At 46.8% G+C, this 20,457-nt stretch overlaps 1 protein-coding gene across 17 annotated transcripts in view; it reads right to left on the bottom strand.

The window, feature by feature from the left end:
• The window catches only part of ARPP21 (cAMP regulated phosphoprotein 21), a 167,912-nt gene that overhangs the window by 53,889 nt on the left and 93,566 nt on the right, over positions 1-20,457 (bottom strand). For 14 of the 17 annotated variants that reach the window (XM_084753523.1, XM_084753522.1, XM_084753525.1 and 11 more), the window contains 4 exons: positions 15,784-16,020; positions 5,958-6,139; positions 5,078-5,182; positions 3,447-3,710 (listed from right to left, as the gene is read on the bottom strand). In XM_084753523.1, the coding sequence (XP_084609649.1) occupies positions 3,447-3,710; positions 5,078-5,182; positions 5,958-6,139; positions 15,784-16,020 (788 nt within the window). Of the gene's footprint in view, positions 1-3,446; positions 3,711-5,077; positions 5,183-5,957; positions 6,140-15,783; positions 16,021-20,457 lie in introns of those variants that run through there. The other 3 variants (XR_014773754.1, XR_014773755.1, XR_014773756.1) reach the window with 1 other exon arrangement.

Below are 20,457 nucleotides of genomic sequence, written 5' to 3'. Positions count from 1 at the left end.
TGAGAGAAGAAAGATGAGTCTCTGCCTCTGCAGCTCCATTCCCACAGGGCCCCCTGAGTGTAGCTTCAGGCCACACGGTCTGTAATTCCCACTCATGGTGCAAACCCACTCTTCGTTCTTCTCCTCTGTTACCTAAGATGAGGTGTTTACAAATGAAAGAAGACTAAAGGGCTGATTCTGAAGCAATTGTTCTTTTCTATATTTATGAAAAAAAACAAAAACAAAAACACCCCAAAAACTAATAATTATAACATCAGGAATAATTAAAAGGTCTTCAAGCACGTAAGAATAAACCTTTAACTAAGTCAAAAGAAAATAGACCTACTCTCCAAGAAACAAACAAAAAAGAGACATTTTCTTTCACATGAAACCCACTGTTGAGATATAGTCGTTTAACACTGGCAGATACTGAGCGGGGCCATGAGCATCTTCTCTCACACCTGGCTCAATGCACAGGCTCTTTCTCCCATGGTGCACTGGGAGCTGAGGAACCTCGGTGACCTGCTTTAATCAATGCAAAGAAGTGTTTGATGTCTGGGATCCCCAAACCAGAACTTTAAGGAGACTTGCTGGAGAGAAAGACTTAGCTAACCTTAGGTCTAACTAAGGCTTTAAAGGGTGATTTACACATAGCATGTATCAAAATGTGCAGCATACACATTACAAATGGGACCTATGTAAAGCTATTGCTCGTGTATCTTCTGCAAACTTATTTTTAGCAGTGGGGATTGAACGTAGGCCATTATGCATGCTGGGTTAGTGCCTTATCAATCACCTAGCTATATCCCCAGGCATCTTATGTGTATGTACACACACATGCACACTCATATACATTTACATACACACATGAACATATATTTATATGAGCATGGGTTAGAAGTCAGAAGTCAAGCTTAGGTATCATTCCTCAGGCACTATTCATGTTGTTTGTTTAAGACAAGATTCTCATGCCGGGCGTGGTGGTGCACGCCTTTAATCCCAGCACTCGGGAGGCAGAGGCAGGCGGATCGCTGTGAGTTCGAGGCCAGCCTGGTCTACAAAGTGAGTCCAGGATGGCCAAGGCTACACAGAGAAACCCTGTCTTGAAAAACCAAAAAAAAAAAAAAAAAAAGACCAGATTCTCATTGACCCGAAACTTGTTCATTCCACAAGGCTGGCTAGCACGAGGAACTCAGGGAATCTACCTCTTCCCACTCTCCTGCTCTGCTCCGAGATTCCAAAGAGAGCTACTGTGTGCCTTTTTAGTGTGGGTTTGGGGGAATCACACTCAGGGCTTCATGTGTGCGTCGTAGGTATTTTACTGACTGACCCATCTCCCCAGCCACCCACAGGGATCTTTTTCTTCTTAAGTTTGAGACAGAGACTTATACTTAGTGGCCCAGCCTTGGACTCATTCTGTAGCCCAGGAGGCCTTGGATTCATGGTTTTTCCTGCCTTATTTCCTCAGATACTAGGGTTATAGGTCTGCACCCCTAGGCCTGCCAACCTTCCATATACCATTTAGTGACTGACAGCCCATGAAAACATGCTTAATCTTCTCATTGAATCAAATGTTTCCTGATATAGAAGACATCTTTGCCCACCTTTTAACGCTCCTGTGTAATGCTATTTTCTTACTGACGCCAGCTTATTCCTTCTATCCTCAACCCTCCTGTCCTCTGTCCTAGGGGAGGGAAAAGCAGCCAAGCCCTGGGACTTATTTTTGAAAGACCACTGTGAAAGTGAAGTCAGAAAGGAATAAAGATGACCTACAGGGGTATAAAATGTTCATTTTGAACAACCACATTAAGGTGCGGAGAATCCATTAAGATAAGGAAAGAAGTAAATCAGAGGCAGAAGTGACCAGACGCTAACAAACTTTTCTATGCCCCGCCCTCAGGTTGCTTGTATTCTCACTGGTGTGAATGGGTGATCCTTCCGGGAGACATAAAGGAAAAAGCACTCGTGAGCCAGAGGAAACAAACATTCAAGGGCAGTCCTCTGAAGAAAAGGGAGCAAATTTCATAGACACCTGCAGACTGACTTGGTCGCATCTTTCCAATGTTACCCTAGTTGGCTAGCTAGACTTTTAAAATGTTTATCACTTCAGAAGTCACTATGGGTTGCGACCTGCACCCGTATCTATGAACTTGAAGTGTTTAATTTATTGGTGAAATAATTAACATAGTAATGGGACTTTTTCCTCCTATTACTTAAAATTGTTTTAAACGTCACTTTAAATCCCACGAGGGGAGAAATATTACCGAGATGGTGACTGGAGGTGCCGTGTTAATTAATCACTCAAAATGAACAACTGAGGAAAAAATCATTTCCTGGTGGAGGGTTTTTGTGTGGCCCGAAGAGAAAATAATTTATTCAAGATGTGAAGGCGGTGGAACAAACGGCACCACGGTGGCGTGCTCTTTAAACAGCACCTCCCAGGCTATACCTTCATAATTAGGAGGGAAGCTGGTTGGGCTGTGTATGCCTCGAGAACGGAGCAGAAGAAAATGCTGGCGTGCATTTTCCATCTTGACAGTAATCACGGCCAATATTCTGCAAAGGATACCCAGGAGCACCCCAGAGACGGCTGGCGCAGAACAGGGACACACACAATCAGTCTTCGAGAAGACAGTAAAAATCAGTGATCTGTGGTGTCTTACATGCTCCAGTCAATTAAATCTGATTAATGGCTACCTGTGAGATCGGGCATGGGCCCCAGCTCTCCTGGGGGAAGAGGAAAGGACAGCAGATATTGGCTTTCCTCCACCCTCTGTATTCATAGAGACATGCCTGCCTGGGGATGAGCTCTAGAAGGTGACTGTGAATTGATAAGAAGGGAAAACAAATTTCTTGAGCAGCAGGGGCCAGAGTTTAAAGTTTCCTGGTTCAGGACATCCCCTTCCTGGCTTCCACCGTATGAACAGCCTCACACAGAAGCAAATGCGCTCTCTTTCTCTCTCTCTCTCTCTCTCTCTCTCTCTCTCTCTCTCTCTCTCTCTCTGTGTGTGTGTGTGCGTGTGTGTATGGCCTCTGTGTGTGCATGTGTGTATGTTGTGTACATGTAGAGGCCAGAGCCCAACTTCAAGTGTCATTTCTCAGGAGCCGTCCAGCTTATCTTAGTTTTTTTGAGACAGGGTCTCTAACTGGCTTAGAACTGGGCTGATTTGGCTAGAGCTACTTGCCAGTAAGCCCCAGGGATACACCCGTTTCTGCCTTTTCAGTGCTGAGATTACAAGCCGAGCCCTCTCCCTAATCAGGAATCAGTCCTTTCCGTGGCCTTCTGCCAGCTGCAAGGAAGATAGGTCCTCTCCAGCTTAAGCCATCTGTGGGGTTCATTTGCCTCACTTTCTGGGCCCCCGGGCTGCCTGTCTGGTGAAGAGGACAAAACCTATTGGTGATAGAGACTATGAGTCCCAAGGCCACAGCCATGTGTGGTGAGGCAGGATGGGAGAGCGCACACCTACCTGTGCAGATGGAGGCTGCTGTACAAATCCCTGGGGAGAGGGTGGGGCCTGCAGGACCTGCTGGGAGATGGGAGGGCCAGAGTCTGAGAATCCCCCTGTGGAGAGCTGCTGGCCCGCAGAAGTGATGACATAGCTTGGTGGTGGCTGAGCTGGTTGTGGCATGAGGGAGGCCGGGTAGACTGTACCAGAGGGAGGTTCAGGGGTGTCTCCCGAGGACTGCCGGCTCATGCTCAGCTGGCTGAACTGCGCAGCCACTTCTTCTCTCTGTGACCCAGGGAAACAAGGGAAGAGCCGTAAGGTGAACTTGCTCACGAGGGAGGCAAACTGAGGTAGACACACACTCACACTTGAAAGGAGAGGAGGAAGTAGGTAACACACATGGGGGTAAAAAAAAAAAAAAAAAAAAAAAAGAATTCTTCATCCAGACCTAACAGGGAAAGTCATGCAAGAAGCCAAGCTTTGCTCAGATGAAGCATCCAGAAGTGAGAAGCAATTTGGCCTAAATCATCTTCTCTCAATGGAAAGAGAATATTCTTTTATCATTGAGGGTCAGGCTCAAGAAGGAGATGCTGCAGCAAAGGAAGGTGTGGCTGTCAGCTGCTCTCCCAGAAGTAAGCCTGGGCCTGCCTGCTCAAGAGATGAACCTTTCTTCTGGAGTGGGAGCCACATATCCATCTTACTGGACACTGGTTCATTGGCCTGTGTGCTGTTTCTCCAAACCCTCACTGTAGTCAAGGAAATGTGTGAAGGAACCAGGGGGCTGGGTTCCTAGGGGACCCTGGCATCGGAAGCTTAGGGTAGCGATGGTTTGCACTCTGACGTCAAACTCTGCGGACAATGGGCTGTGCTTAGCAAGTACATATGTGTCTCCATGTTCATGTATTCGTATGTGTGCATGCGTGTACATGTATTTATGTGCATGAGAAACCAGAGGCCAATATTGGGTGTCTCCCTCTGACATTTCTTTGGTTTCAGATTTGAGACAGGGTCTCTCACTCAACCCGGAGCTCACCAGTCTGACTAGACAGGCTGGCTAGAACCAAATGGTCCTCCTACTTCTGCCGCCATTGGACTGAGTCTACAGGTATGTACCACATGCCCAGCTTTTCATATGGGCCCTGAATATCTGACTCAGTTCCTTGTACTTAGCAACTGAGTCATCTCCCCAGCCACTTGGCTAGTGAACTTTAAAAAGAGCATCAGAATGCAGAAGCATTTAACTTAGGGAGAACAGGGAAAGAACTTAGGGAGAAAGGGAAGCAAGCCACTCAAAGGGATGGATTGTATAAGTCAGTCACAAGACATTTACACATATACAGTGACCTCACAGTCAGCCCAGGCCATGCATCCAGCATCCAGCACCCAGCATCATCTATAGCTGAACAAAAAAACTGTAGAACCTGTGAGAATGCTCTGTGTGCTTGTGTGAGTGTGTGTGTTCACCTGTGCTTGTGTGTGTGCATGTACATGTATGTGTGCACACATGTGCATGTGCAAGTGTGTGGGGGGCACATGTGCTTGTGCCTATGTGTATGCATGTGCACAAGTGTGAGTGTGTAAGCACACATGAATGTGTGTATACACGTGAGTGTGTATGAGTGTGTGTGTGTGTTATGCTTATGATACAGTACCAGGGGGAAGTGCTGCGTTGGTGACACAGGCAGGAGATGCTGGGGAGGAAAAGAGACCGCTGGATATTGCACAGACTGGGAAGACGCCTGCAGGCCCTGGACAGACTGGAGGGAAGAAAACACCCATCAGGTAACAGGAGAGTGCGGGGCTGAGATTCTCTTCTCTGGGAAGTACACTATTGTCCTTAACAGGCTCCCTCAGCTGTCTCAGCACAGAGAGGAAAGCCTGAGGCAGCGTACATCAGAACCGCGTGGCCTTGGTCTTTGAGAAGGCTCAGGAAAGCCTGCCTTTCAGTGATGATCTAACCAACACTGGGATTGGTTAGATGCTCTGCGCCTACAATATGTTGGTCAAGGCTAAGAAGGGAGGCTCACCAGGGAGCCTGCTTAGAACACAGCTGGTTCCGCCGTGCCTTCCTAGGGAAGGAGGGCATCTCTGCACCTTCACAGGAGCCCAGTGATGAGCATCCGGGTCATTTGGGACTTGGCTGGACTTGGCTGATTTCTCATCTTTCCACTGAGGAGGAGCTAGGCACTGATTGTACAGCCCTGTGCATCTGTGGTGGGAAGCGGTGAAGTGGCTCAGTCCCGGAAGTGATTATAAGCTGCACCTGCTGTTTTGTAAAGAACAGCACTAGGCCTAAGACACGGTGCATCCATTTTCCCTAGTACCTACTCTCACCCAGGAGACACTTGCCTTGGGTACGAGCTGATAATACTCTGTCAGCCAACAGTTATACTCTGGAAGATTTTATCTAAAAGCCTGATGGGTGATGGCACTACATAGGACATCCTTTCTCCTAGATGGATTGCTGGCCTGACCCCTGTGCAGCCTTCATCTTCCAGACCTTCAGCTCCCCCCTTCCAGCCAGCTCCTCACCTGAGTGACCAGCGGCCCTGCCATCTGGGGCTGTGATGGCTGCACCTGCTGCTGAGGCTGAGGTGATGGCTGCTGCGGTGGGGGTTGCTGGGGCTGCCCACCAACAGTGCCACGCAGTGACTGCTGACTTCCTGGAGGGTTGTATATCGCAGGAGTTCCATCCGGGTTCACAAAGGGCTGACCTGAAATGAAGCCATACAAAGCCTGGCTCAGTTGAGTGTCTCATTGTTTTTCCTGCACGAAGAAAAAAAAAACCCTCACTCTCATAGAATCCCCGAAAAAAAGACCCTTAAAGTAAAAGCACACACAATAGGAATTCAAGACAAGGAGCCTGCTCCAAGGACGATGTGTTATTGTTTGTGACCCACACTATCTCAAGCTGCATGACAGTGTGAGCACCGCATGTAGTAATTTAAGAAGCGGCAAATGAATCCACCTCCCTCAGGGAGATTTGCCAGGCGAAGGGCAGCTGTGGATGGTGGAACCCAGTAGAGAGGCCTGCAGAGAAACGATCTCCACACAGCCCGATGTTTAGCCCCTCCATCTCACAGTCATGGGCGAGACAAGGGACACTGAGCCAAAGCAGTCACTTTCCATTTACACGAGTCTGGCTGCTTCCAGTCACAAGTTATCTGCCGAAGCATTGATTTTTTGCCTCTACTCCGTCTGCGCGCCAGACAAGAGTAAGTACAGGCACGCGAAGTACACGCAGAGCAAGGGAACACACTGAATACGTTGCTCCTTTGGCTAAGCACTCCCAGCCAGGGATGCCTGGGGTATTTGATTCTTTATTCATCTACTTAATTGGTATACAAAGTAAGAGGTTTCCCATAGCATTTTCCATCTCCATCTCCATCCCCACTGTACCCCGCTATGCCTCTTATTCCCCACTTCTATTTACAAATCACATGCATTCTATTCCCCACCTACCACTCCATCTTAAGATCTTTCTTACATCTCCTGGGCTCTTTTCAGTGGCCAGACTTCTACCCACACTTTCTCTCACATAGATACCCACATATAACAATCAGAGAGAAAATATGCAGTAATTATATTTCCAAGCCTGGGCTGCCTTGCTTAATATAAATTTTTTTTCCTGTTCCATCTACAGTCCCCTCTATATTTTGTAATGTTGTTTTTCTTTTTAAGGCTTTATATTTTTAAAATACTGTGGGCCTCACTTGGAGGACACAGGGGTACCACTTGTGGCCAAAGCTAGCTTATGCTGGCTCCAAGGCCCCCGTAGGGCCATCTTCCAATAGACCATGTCTATAGCCTCACCTTCTGAGACAAGGCCATGCTCCCTGTGATACCGCTGACTGCCTAGTGAAGGTGCAGCTTTGCAGTTTAGGAAAAGATGGAGGAGGTGGATGCTCAGAAAGACATGGAAATGCGGGTCGCGCTATGCAGAAGGAAAGGGTGGGAGGCCAGAGAACAGAAGATGAGGGCACAGTCTCTCCAGGGTGGCAGGCAGAGGCCTTGCACGCAGAGCTCAGCTCTTCCAACATCCCCGAGAATGTGCATTCTCATCTTCACCTCAGCAGAAATAAAGTTTGGCTCAGAGACACCAGGTGACTTATTCAGCAAACGAAACGACAACAAATGCAAGCAGCAAGGGAGAGAACCGGGAGATGCCTCTGTGTAGTGACACTCCCGAAGTCCGGTCACTTCTGGGTGGTCCCTAACATCACTCAACGGACTCATCAAAGGACACAAAAAGAGGACACAGTGCCACTCAGAACAGCAGTAACAATGACAACTGGAAGGCATCTGCTGATGTGTGAGGATCCACACAGGCAAGGGGAAGCGTGGAAGCTGTACTTCTTCTGTGTGGTCACGGCAGTACTGGCAAAACGGGGGAGAAGACATAGTACAGGGTGAAAGGGACCCATGCGCCAGCCAACTGCTTGCTTCACTTGCCCATAACCTGGCATCCCTACACGCGCACGGCAGGAACCTGAGGAAGAGGCTTAGCTGGAGGAGGACTCCCAGTACCAGTGTGGTGCTCCAAGGAGAAGCCTTCCCTGCTGGGTGTTGGGTACCAGCAACAGGTTGAGCTCTCCCGCAGCACATAATCTCAAACATCTGAGCCTATGCATTTTTACTGAGTGAGACACAGGGCTTTCAGGAGCATGCCTTACTCAGGACCAGAGGCATGCAATCAATCACACAGGAACCCTGCCCTGATGTTCTTACTCATATGTAGGCAGAACAAGTGAGGACTGGCAAGCTTCTGAGAGACGTTAGCAGCAAGAAATGAGCAGGAGAGCGATGGGTTGGGGGTAACTCTAAAAACTGACTCAAGGAAGTAGAATATTCTAGCAGGGTGCATGCATAAGCCTCATGAAACAATGGGCTGTTAGGAAATAGGAGTAAACAAAGAAACTCAGACACTTTAACTACTGCAAATCGAGGAATAGACCTCCCAGGACTACAGAGGTCCTGACAGTAGTCTCACAGCCAGTACCACCGAGAGCCACAGGAAATGAACCGGAAATCCAGTCACAGAAAATACTTTGATTAGGCTGAGTGATTGAGGTCACCCCCTGTCAGGCCTGGACCACTGGGCCTCAGGATATCCCCCAAGTTCCTGAACGATAGGAGTATAGGCGTGGCCGCTGCACCTAGCAACATTTTTTTTCTTTTTGAAGTTCTTAAATGTCCCGGGTACCAGCTGTCTTACCATTGCCACTTAATTTTAGCTACATTTTATTATATGATTTTTTTTCCTTAAAAATCCAAGTTTCTTCTAGATTCAAAACTTGTAATCCATTGTTTCCCAAAGCCAGCAACATGGAAAAGGCTAAATATTGTTTCAGTTTAAAACCATTTCTATCAGCCTTTGAAGTGTGCTAATGCTCAGTTTTCTGTTAACCCCGGGACTGTGAAGGTGGAGATAGGAGGATTCCTGGGGCATCTCCATAGTGAGTGAGGCTGATGAAAGAGATGATTTCAAAAAACAAGATGTTATGTGTTAGCACATAGGCAGCCCCGATAGCCTGCCTCTAGGGACCTAGTAACCTCTGACATCATCACCTGCCACATGCCAGGTGTACACCAGGTGTGTGTCCGATATAAGAGCCCTGCCCATTCTACTACCCCCCCTGCCCCCCCCTGTGTGTGTGTGTGTGTGTGTGTGTGTGTCTTTCTCTGCCCTCATGGCTCTGTCACTGTCCACAAGGTCAGTCATCCTCTACCCCTTCTCCAGGCCGTAACTCTTCTCCCCTTCCACTCCCCCTGGGTACACTTCTTTATAGCAGATATGCCGCATTGTGGTATTTATCATTATTATAACAGATGGCTGCTGAGGCTGAGGAAATACTCCTGCTGTTGACCTATGGCCTCATAGGACACACACACACACACAAACACACACACACACACACACACACACACACACACACACATATGCATACCTTTATGAACACTCACCCACAAGCACACATACATGTTCATACCCTGGCTCTCACACACACATGAATGGACCCTTTTCTGTTATGACTTTTCTTTAAGCCGCCATCTCTGAGAAATATAAAAATCCACCTTTAACTCCAGTTAGAATACAATCCCAAATGCTCAGCATCCTTTGTGGTAAACTCTACAACCACAGCTTGAAATGCGATTAGCACACTGTGGTGCAAAGCAAGAGATGGCCCAAAATAATTGCCTACAAGCGCTCTAATGATTCCTAAGATAGAAGTGGCTGGGCCTGGAAAGAGCAGGAAGAATAAAGTGCCGGGTTTGGTTTTGATGCTCACCCGGGAAAGGTGGCAGAGCTGAGGAAAAGCCACATGGCTGCCCAAGAAGAGAACAAAAGCAACTTTCCAGGACACCTGGGCCAGGTGGCTGTTGGCTTTCAAGTCAGGCCACAGCAGCTCCTCTGTGTCTGACGAATTCCACCAATCCAGACACAATTACACCGAGCACATGCAATTAGTTTGAGTGACAGCTGCGGCAGACTGCAAAGGGAAAGAAAAGGCTGCCTGGGCCTGAGTGTATTCAGTCTGATAGAAGTGGATATTCCAGAAACTGTGGGAGCAGGCTCAGTGGACCACAGGATGCACACTGGGCACAGGAGGAACATGCTTGATGTCAGAAATAAGTTAGGGTGCCCTTAGTTCAAAGAACTAAGAAAGAGAGACTGAATGTAAAATACACATCCCTTTCAGACACATATTAGCTGAGAAAGTTTACTGCGGTCTACATCAACATTTCTGCTATTACTTCAGTAATATGTAATTATTGAATAATTGCACAGGGCAGAACACTTTGTTGTTATTGCAGGAAAGAAAAAAAAAACTCTTAAACGAACTGACTACAGTCAGTGAGATGGCTCAGCAGGTAAAGGCTCTTTGCCACCAAGCCTGATGATCTGAGTTCAACCCCAGGGACCCACACGGCCGAGGGACAGAACTGACTTTCCAAGGTTGTCCTCTGACCTCCATAGGCGCAGCGTGTGTCTGTGTCTCTGAGTACGTGTTTTAAAATAAAACATAGCTGAGAATGTCCCCTCCACTCAAGGAGTCTACAAATATCTTAGTGACACGGAAACGCACAAGGTAAGTCACATAAACAATAACATAGCCATAAACTCTTGACACCAAAGCATGGCTGCTTCCCACTTGATAGAACGTAATGGAGGAGGGAGAGGAGTGTGTGGGGGGGGGGGGTCTTGTGTGCAGAAGGCCATGTATGCAGATGTTGACAAAGCATGTGACAGGCAAGGGTTAACTCAGCCTTTGAAGGACATCTTGAGAGACAGTGCACCAACATTTCAGGGCACAGTTTAGAACAACTTTGGAAAAACAGAAGCTGGGAATCCTGATAAAATCCTAGCATTGTAGAAGCCCAGGAGGAGCATCTGAAAGAGACAGTACTGAGAGGTTCTTCAGAGTGAGGTCCTCCAAAATGCTGTGCCCTTACAGTCACGGATTTGCAAAAGGGAAAGAGAAAGCAGCCTGAAAATATGACATGTAGGGGCGACATTAGTTTGTGTGTGTGTGTGTGTGTGTGTGTGTGTGTGTGTGTGTGTGTGTGTGTGTGTGTGTGTGGTGCCCATTTGGCATTTTGAGATTGCAGTGAAACTTGTGCTAAAGCTACCCAAAGGAGAGTGGGATCCAGGACAGCTGAAGGGAGATCAGGATGCAGAGTCTGGACTTGCTTGGCAGGCAAGACAGTGTTGGAAAAGCTACTTTGTGACGACTTACTCTTGCAGGCACCTGCAAATAGCCTGGGGAGATCAAAAGTGTTCGAGTGAGGCTGAGAGAGAGATAAGTCTGTGGCCAAGACAAAATTCAAACATCTGGGGGTCGGTCGGAGAGAGGGCTCAGTAGGTAAGAGTGTTTGATGAGCAAGCCTGAGGACCTGCTGCGTTGGAATCTCTAGCATCCGTGCAAAAAGCTGATGTGGTTGCACGCTTGCCTGTTACGTCTGTGCTGTGGAAGGCAGAGACTGCTGTGGCTTGCTGGCCGCTAGGCTAACCTCGGGTTCAGAGAGAGATTCTGTCTCAGGGAATAAAGTGGAGAGTGATAGAGCAAGGGGTCTGCCAACACTTTCTGGCTTCTGTGTCTACCCACGAGCACATATAGCACACACACACACACACACACACACACACACACAATAGACGCATGCATGCACACACACACACACACACGTGCACACACATGTGCACACACACACACACATACACATCACACATACACACAACCATATACTCCCACATAAACATGAAATGCATACCTGTAGCTGTCCTGGGGGAGCTACAGGAACACACAGGAAGGTTCTCAGCATGCCCTATGTTTAGGACATAGCAAGAGCTTAGTCCGCTGTACAAGCAGAGAGGATGGTCCACTCTTTGTTTCATGCAGTAGACATGATCAGGACACACATGTTCAGGTACCGCACATCCATCAACAAGTAGGAGTCAGTTCGCTCACTATATATGAGTTCCGATAGTCAAAACCAGATGGTCAAGCTCAGCGGCGGGCACCTTTGCCCACTGACCCAATCGTGTAAGCTCAGTTATAATTTCATGCATGGATCACATTCTCAAGTATACAGCATTGGGTGGGAAACCACTGTGCTATCTGATAAACACATGACATGGCTGGTAAATATTATTTTACCAGTAACCATCCAATACCTCTTTCTAGAAGTTTGGCAATCATTCTAGTGAATCCAAGTGTAATAAACTAATACATTAGTATATTAATACATTAGTTAATTAACTAATAGTACACTTTTCCCCCCAGAAAGTCATTTAAAATGCACCAGCAAGGGAACTTGTCAAGGGCACAGGAAACAAGATGTTAAGTCTCAACTCCCCAAAACTGCTAACTGAGCCTATTTAACATATCAAAGTAGCCCTGGCTGCCAGGATCTCCCAGCATCCCTCAGGGACTAGCTGTTACAAGGTATGGCTGGCATACCACATCCGCCTACCCTAAACTTCTCCAGCGCAGGGGCTGGGTTGCTCTTCCCCTGTGGCCATTCCCTATATCATCCAGACGTTTTGAATATCTAGCCTTTTCATATACTGTTTGCTCTCTCCTTGCTCCCCGCCCCCCCCCACCTCTCCTCACAGCTCAGGGTCATGGTCACTCTGGACTCTTCCAGATGACCCGCCTCTGCCTATGATCTCCCTCATATCTACAATAAACCTTCTCCCTCATCATGCCTAGGAATAGTCATGTCCTCTTTGCTTCCTTCCTTCCTTCCTTCCTTCCTTCCTTCCTTCCTTCCTTCCTTCTTTTTCATTTGCATAGCAGTCATGTGCTTTACCATGAAAGTATCTGTGCCATGTATTGGTAAGGTATGAGGAGCAGTCTCTCTCCCATGGTGACAGCAGTAAAGGATGGGTTCCAGCCCAGAAGATATAAATTACAGCAAAGATCACAGAAGAGTCGCATGGTGTGTGTTACTTGTGTACTTACATACATATACACACCCTGACAGGTATATAGTATGTATTACATACGCTAAACACAAACACATGCATGCATGTGTTTCCCTCTTATGGGTTCATTTTAATTAGTTCTCTCTCTCTCTCTCTCTCTCTCTCTCTCTCTCTCTCTCTCTCTCTCTCGTGTGTGTGTGTGTGTGTGTGTGTGTGTGTGTGTGTGTGTGTGTATGTGTGTGTGTGTGTCTGTGTGTACATGTGTGTGTGTGGCCACAGAAGTCAGAGATGTTAGATCTCATGGAGGTGGATTTATGGGTGCTTGTAAGCAATCTGACTTGAGCGTTGGGAACCAAACTTGGATCCTCTTCAAGAGCAGTATGTGTTCTTAACCACTGAGCCATCTTTCCATCCCAGAATGTGTATATTTTCAATCAATGAAACTAAAGGAACTCTAGAAGGAAGAAATACAATTTACTTTTTATTTTCACATGTATGTATGTTTGCATGTAGGTGGACACAGGTGTGTGTGTGTGTGTGTGTGTGTGTGTAAGTACAAGTTGTGAATGTGCTTGTGCATGCCTGTGACTGTGCATTAGGCTCAACACTGATGTCAGGAGTATTCCTCAGTCACTTGCCACCTTATTCATTGAGGCTGGATCTCTCAGTTAAGCCCATAGCTCTGCAGTTCAGCGAGTCTTGCTAGCCAGAATGTTCCAGATTCTCCCAGCTCTCAAACCACAGGCAAGCTAACAGGGCCGCCAGGCATTCTGGAGTCCTCACTCCTGCCCTTGGGCCTACACAGCTAGTGCTTTAACCACTGAGCCATCCTCCTAGCTGGGACATGTAACATCTCACCTCCCTTCACTCAGTTATATTATAAAACACAATAACCATGGTCATTTGTGATGGAGAGTTTAGTGCCAGCGTCTGTCTGTCAAAGCAGACTAACGCCTACGGAGGAGTCATCCCGTGGTGCCTACCTTCTAGGTGAGAGCCTTTCTCAAAAGAGATGCTTTGATAACAGCCTCAAGTGACTCCATTCATTAGAATGGGAATCAGGACTTGGCACCAGCAGAATTCCATTTCTTTGCTAAGTACATGACATTATATATGATAATATATACACTCATATGCAAAGCCATGCTATCATTATTAATAATACTCTATAAAACATACTGTTGTGCCTTTTTAGAAACACTCTGGAATTCTGCTTACACCAAATCACACAAACAAAGGAATGTTCCCTGCCTGCTTCTTTCTGCAAGCTTTCTATCCAGTCAGCAGCAACAGCAACAGCTTCTACACCAACAGTCGGGTCACCCTGAGGAAGTGTGGTATGACACCACTCTCCTTTAATATCCTTTATGAACCTTACAGCAATCCCAATGAAACCAGAGCCATTCAGAAAACGTTCCTCAGAAGTACCCAGGCTGAGGCTCTCAGGTGGTTTTCAATAAAAAGGATCATGGTTTCTGTTCTCTCAGACTTGTGCTCTTTCAGAACGTCTCCATCGAATCGCATGCCCTGAGAAGGGTCCATACGCTTTGTGAGAACATGCAATCACTCCAGGAGCAGCTTTACCGTTGCTCCCATGTTGCGTCAAGGACTCTAACTGCCTGTAGCACTGCCCACGTGAGTAGACCCAGCCAGATCACTCCTGCGAGTCATCCAGCTGCTGTTGTAGTTTCAAGCTGAGGTAATTGACATAATACTCTATACACCCGAGCTAAATGTCCGACTCCTCTCCAGGGAATTCCATTCTTTCCAGACACTGATAAAAACGCTCTGAATGTCAAGGGTGCTGGCATAGCTCTAATAATATTGGGACTCTCTGCTCTCTCTGTGGTGGCGGCTTTGCTCTGTTTCTCAGGGAGGCTGGCATACTTCAGCCAGCAGAGCCCTCTTCCCTCCTGAGATCTGACAGAGGCCTCGTGAGTGCGCATGTGCCTCTGCACGTGTGGCTGGGCGGAGGGGGGCGGAGGGAGGTGCAGGGTGGAGGGGAGGGGGGCCGATTTCCTTAGGGATTCTCTTCAGTTTATCTACTGAGACTCCTAAGTTCTTTGTTGTTAAAATGGGAGTTATCTGATCCCCTAGGGAAATTAGCTGGTCATCACTGAATGAGCCATAACTGTGGAAGGGACAGTTTTCTAGCCTCACTGTAAGACGGGCCAGGGCTATTATCCCCGTGAGGAGCTACTTAATGACTTGTCATTATTCTCTTTACTCCTGTGGCTTCTTCTTACTCTGCAGGAGCTGGGTGAAGTCCTGTAATCTTCTATAATCAGGAACCTGGGGTCCAGGAATCCAAGGGATGCCTCGTACTTCTTAAATGTCTTTGAGTGAAAAGTACACCAGGCTTAACGCAGGCTCACTGAGCATTGGGTGTGAGAAACACCAAGCTTTGATTAGTGATTAGCACACCCCAGCTCTGACACTGCTGACTCGGAAGAGGGTAAAACTCCAAGGCCAAGGAAGGGACCAAGAGAAGAGGATGCTGCCTCACGTGTTGCCTGGGGTCCTCTTCTTCCTCCTCCCGCCCTCCTCCTCCCACTCCTCTTCTTCCTCCCCCCCCTCCTCCTCTTGCTTTTTCTCCTCTCCATATTCAGGGCAGAGAATTAAACCCAACGCTTACTCATGCCAAGCAAGTGGTCCATCATGGTGCTCTGGCCCTGACTCTTGAAAAGGGATCGCTCCTGGGATCTATATGAATGTCAATCTATATGACAAATATCTGATCTATATGAATGTTGACGCACTTACATACATAGCTGTAAATCCAGACTCCCCCAAAGTCACTTCTGAGTAGTCTTCACACTGCCTCCGACTCAAGCACTTCTCAGAAAACTTGACAGCAAACTTCGGTTATCAAACAGGAGGACACACCTTTAACAACTTGTACCTCCAGTAAAGCAGGGGAGGACTGACCTGTGTGTGGATTAAGGAGGATACTTCCAGGCGGGATACCAGTTGCAGTTTCAAGTGGAAGGAGGATGTAGCTGGTGCTGCTGGGAGGTACCTGGGCTCCCATTCCATTCTCTGAATAGGCCAGACAGGCAGGAGAGCCAGCCGCCGCCACACTAGAGGTCAAGGGCGTGCTCTGCAGAGGCGGGTGGGTGCGGGACAGCGATCCTGAGGAGCCCGCGCTGCTGGAAGACTCAGAACCTGGCAGAAGGATAGAAAGCAACACAGAATTTGGTACCCAGAGAAGCAGAACCATAATAGTTAGATATCAAAAGGCTGATTCCTTCATAGCCAACGTCCATTCTACCATTTTGAGTTTGTATTTTGTGGAAATCGTTGCTTCCTGTTTCTCGGATGTGCCAATTTTTCTAAGGAAGGGTGTAGATGAATTTTAATCCAGCAACATGGCTGCTCTGACTGGAATACAGACACGCGTTTAATGCCCGGAGACACAGGCATGCTGACCTCTGAGTTCAGAGCTAGCCTAGTATAGAACAAGTTTCAGGTAAAGAAAAGCTGGTGCAGGCATGGTGGTATATCCCTTTAGTCCCAGCCCTCAGGAGACAGGTACACAGATCTCTGAGTTCTGTTCAGGCGGGTCAGTTGAGTCAGTGAGTTGAGAGGCAGCGCAGTGGAGTTGAGTTCCTGACAATTCAGTTCGTGGAATTCGGAGGCAGTTTTACCGAGAACATTTTCCAGAGAGAGGTTGAAGAAAGAGCAAGCTAGACACAGGTGAAGACAGAACAAGCCGCAGAACGACGAGGAGCCAGAAGATTAGAACAGACTGCTAGAGTTAGTTTGGGGCCAAGCAGAACAACTCAGTGAAAAACTGAGAGAAGCCACATTGAATACGCCAGCTTGGAGAGGAGTTTGAGCCAGAACAGCTGAGTCAAACCAGCCAGCCAGAGTTCAGAAAGAGCTACAAAGGGTGAGCTTACTCAGAAGTAAGTCTCAGAGGCTGAAAACATTCTAGGCCTAGATTAGACTGCTGGAAGCCTCCAGGACTAGGCTTAGGTCAGCAGATGGAGGCAGTAAGCCTCCCAAATGACAATTAAGTAAGGCAAATAAAAGATATTTTAACAGAAGGAGGGTTTAAAAACAAGCATTTCCTTCCTTCCACTTTTGCACGCATACTCTAGGAGATAAACTGGTAAATGGGAATTCCAAGCCATGAAATCAGTGCCTGTAAATTACTATCTCTGAATAATCAATGCTACATGAAATACGTCTCTTTATGTGACTGATAGACTGCTACGAAACAGGAAGAGGGTGGAGGATAAAGAGATGACGTCCTGAGGGGCTCTAAGGCCCAATGCCCTTTGCATGTTTGTGAAGCTCAGTTCCTCAGGTCCATATAGAGCTAAAGTTGAAAGGGACTGATAGGAACTGATATTTATCCCGTACATGAACAGAGAACTACTCCATTTCTGTTGAGAACAGAGCATCACATGAGTGGGATTTTCTTTTTTTTTAATGATGCTGGAGAGTGGATCCAGAGCCTTGCATGGGCTTAGGCAAGAGCTGTAGCTCCAAACTACACCTACAGCTGCAAATGAAAAAATAATAACTAAAAACAAAATAGCTTTTCCCATAGGGAGAGGGATGACTTAGGAGAACAGGTGTAGAATTGAAAGCTGAGGAGAACAGTGACAACTACATCCTAAGGGTTCCCTAGCATTCTGACTGGGGGCAACTTTGAACGTCATGGTAATATTCATGTCCATGAAGGACCATATCCTCAGATTGTGACACCAAATAAACTATTCCTCCATTACTTTGCTTCTCAAATATTTAGTCACAGCCATGAGAAAAGAAACTGATAAACAATTAGACACAGATACAGTGATGGCTACGCACCCTTCCTGACTAGCCTTGCTGTATGCTTGGGCCAGTTTGTAAGCCATGGTCACCAGGAGCAGGTAGAGAGATAGTCTACACTGAAATATTTGACTAAAAACAGATATTCACATCAATGATAAAAGCACAGGGTGAGAAGTGTTCCGAGGCTTAAATCATATTGAAACTGATGCTTGAAAACTTAAGAGCTTTAGGTTGCAAGAGTTAAAAATGTTCCTGGCTTCCTTTTTTCAGGTGAATAAGGCAAAGTCAGGGCAAATGCTGAAACACTATGTTGATGTGACAAGCACTGCACGTCGCACTTTGAGTGATCAAATTTTCATAGAAACCTGGAGCTGGTGTCAGAATGGCTCCCTAGATTCATTCGTCAGACACAGCCTGGTCACTCTGTGGCAGCACCTGAGTCCAACTCAGGCCACTTGTCTCCTAAACAGTCTAAGCTCTAAGGCTGCTGGCCTTAGAACCACAAAGCAAAGCAAAGTGCAGAACTAGGAGGGCAGGGCAGAAGAGTAAAGCACAGGGGAACAGGTCCTCAGCTCCGCTCTGCCACTAACTCCCTGTCTCTCCAGGAAGTATCTGTTGCCTCAGCCTCACAGCCCTCTTCTGTAAATCCCACAGACTGGAAACATGAGGAAAACATGGCTTAGTTTTCCATACTTGACATACATCTTTTTACCTCCATGTTTTCAGTGTTTCTGTGCTTTTAAGACGATCATCCTGAGGGAGGCAATCCAGACTCAGAAAGACACACATGGTATGGACTCACTTATAAGTGGATTTTAGCCATTTAGTATAGGAAGGACATACTACAATTCATAGACCGAAAGAAGATAAGTAACAAGGAGGACCCAAGGGAGGATGCTTAAATCTCACTCACAAGGGGAAATAGAATAGACAGAGGTTGTGGTTGAAGAGGGGGAACAGGGTAGGAGAGGGAACTTAGAGAGAAATAAGAGTGGAGATCAGACCTGAGAAGAGTGGGGTCAGGAGGACAGAAGGCCTGCAGAGACACCGTGGGTGGGGACATTTCTGTGACAAGCTGGAGATCTAAGTCAGAATAGGCCTCTGGGAGAATATGGGGGGGGGGGCTCTAGCTGAGACTCTTAGTAGCAGGAATCATGGCGACTGAAAAGGACACCCTCTAAATAAGATTCCTAGTAGACAGAGGAGAATGCCAATCCACCCATAAAAACTTTGATCCAAACTCACTCTGCCTACAAGACAAGCAGGGATAAAGACAGAACAGATAGAGCAGAGATTGAGGGAATGGCCAACCAATGTCTGGCCCAACCCAAAACCAACCCCATGGAAGAGCGACAACCCCTGACATTATTAAGGATACTCTGCTACGCTTGCAGACAGAAGCCTATCAGAGTTGTCCTCTGAGAGGTTCCACCCAGCCTCAGTTCAAAATAGGTGCTGAAACTTACAGGCAAACATTAGGCAAAGCATAGGAAGTCTAGTGGAAAAATGAGGGGGAAAAAATAAAAGGACCTAGAGGTGACAAGAGCTCCACAAGACCAATCGTGCCAATTAACCAGGGCCTAGATGGCCCTGTGAGTCCAAGCACCAACCAAGAACCACGCATGGACTGGACCTAGGTCCCTTACATAGATGTAGACAATGGACAGCTCAGACTTCATGTGGATCCACTAGTAAGGGGAGCAGAGGCTTTCTTTGACATGGACTCTGTTGCCTGCTTTTCAGTCACTTGCCTGTGATGGGACTGCCTTGCCAGGCCACAGGGAAAGAGGACAAACTCAATCCTGATATGACCTGATGAGCTGCGGTGGGCGGGTAGGGGGCTCCCGAAGAGGAGGGAGGGGACTATGACTGTGATGTAAAGTGAACAAATACATTAATTAGTTAGAAAAGTAAAAGAAAGAAAATTTAAAAATACTTTGAGTTAAGGTTAGATAGGCAGGCACTGATGGTTGAAATTTACACAAAATAGGAAACATGTGGATGTTTTGAAATATTAGACTGACTTGAAATTAACGTGCTTAAAAACCTGAAGGAGTAGAAAAAAAAAAAAGAAGGGAAAACACGGAGAGGATGGAGAAGGTAGTGCAGAAGGAGACAGAAGAAGAAACAGAGGAGGAGGAGAATGGGACAAAGAAGAGAGGAAGATAAAGAAGGGGGGGAGGAGAAATAGGACAAGAAAGAGGGAATGAAGTGCTCCAGCTGCTCAATAGAGAAAGACAGACAGACAGACAGACAGACAGACAGACAGACACACACACACACACATACACACACTTCTACATTTCCCCCCATGTCTAACTGGCAGAAGAGTAGAGCTACACTAGAAGATTTAAAACCTCTTTTTAGTTCCATCAGGTCATTTTGTTCACTACAATAGCTTTATTTGACATATATTTAATGTACCAAAGAATTTATCTTTTCTAGTGTGGAATCTAGTAGCTTTTCGTCTACTGCTGAAGTAGAGCAAACACCACTACTGTCCCATCTTAGAACATTCTCATTACCTCAGAGGAAGTCAATAGCTTTAAGTAGTAGTCACTGGTCAATCTCAAATCTTTCTCCTAACTCTACACTATGCCTGATCTAAGTCCTGCTTCCATAGACGGCCTGTTTTTAGATATTTTTCATAAATACAGTTATAAAATATGTATAGATACCTTCCTTGATGCAGCTAGACTAGGGTTCAAGGCTCATACACACTGTATTATGCACCAAAACTTCATCCCTTTTTTCATCCAGCTCTGTTAAGGGCAGAACTCTTAGCAGCTATGGGTACCTGCATCAGACCTGCATATG

Source organism: Acomys minous (genome assembly GCF_964271855.1).
Source record: "Acomys minous genome assembly, chromosome: 13".
Lineage (NCBI taxonomy): Eukaryota > Metazoa > Chordata > Mammalia > Rodentia > Muridae > Acomys > Acomys minous.
Note: the sequence above shows the minus strand (reverse complement) of the source record. Positions and strands in the feature narration are given on the sequence as shown.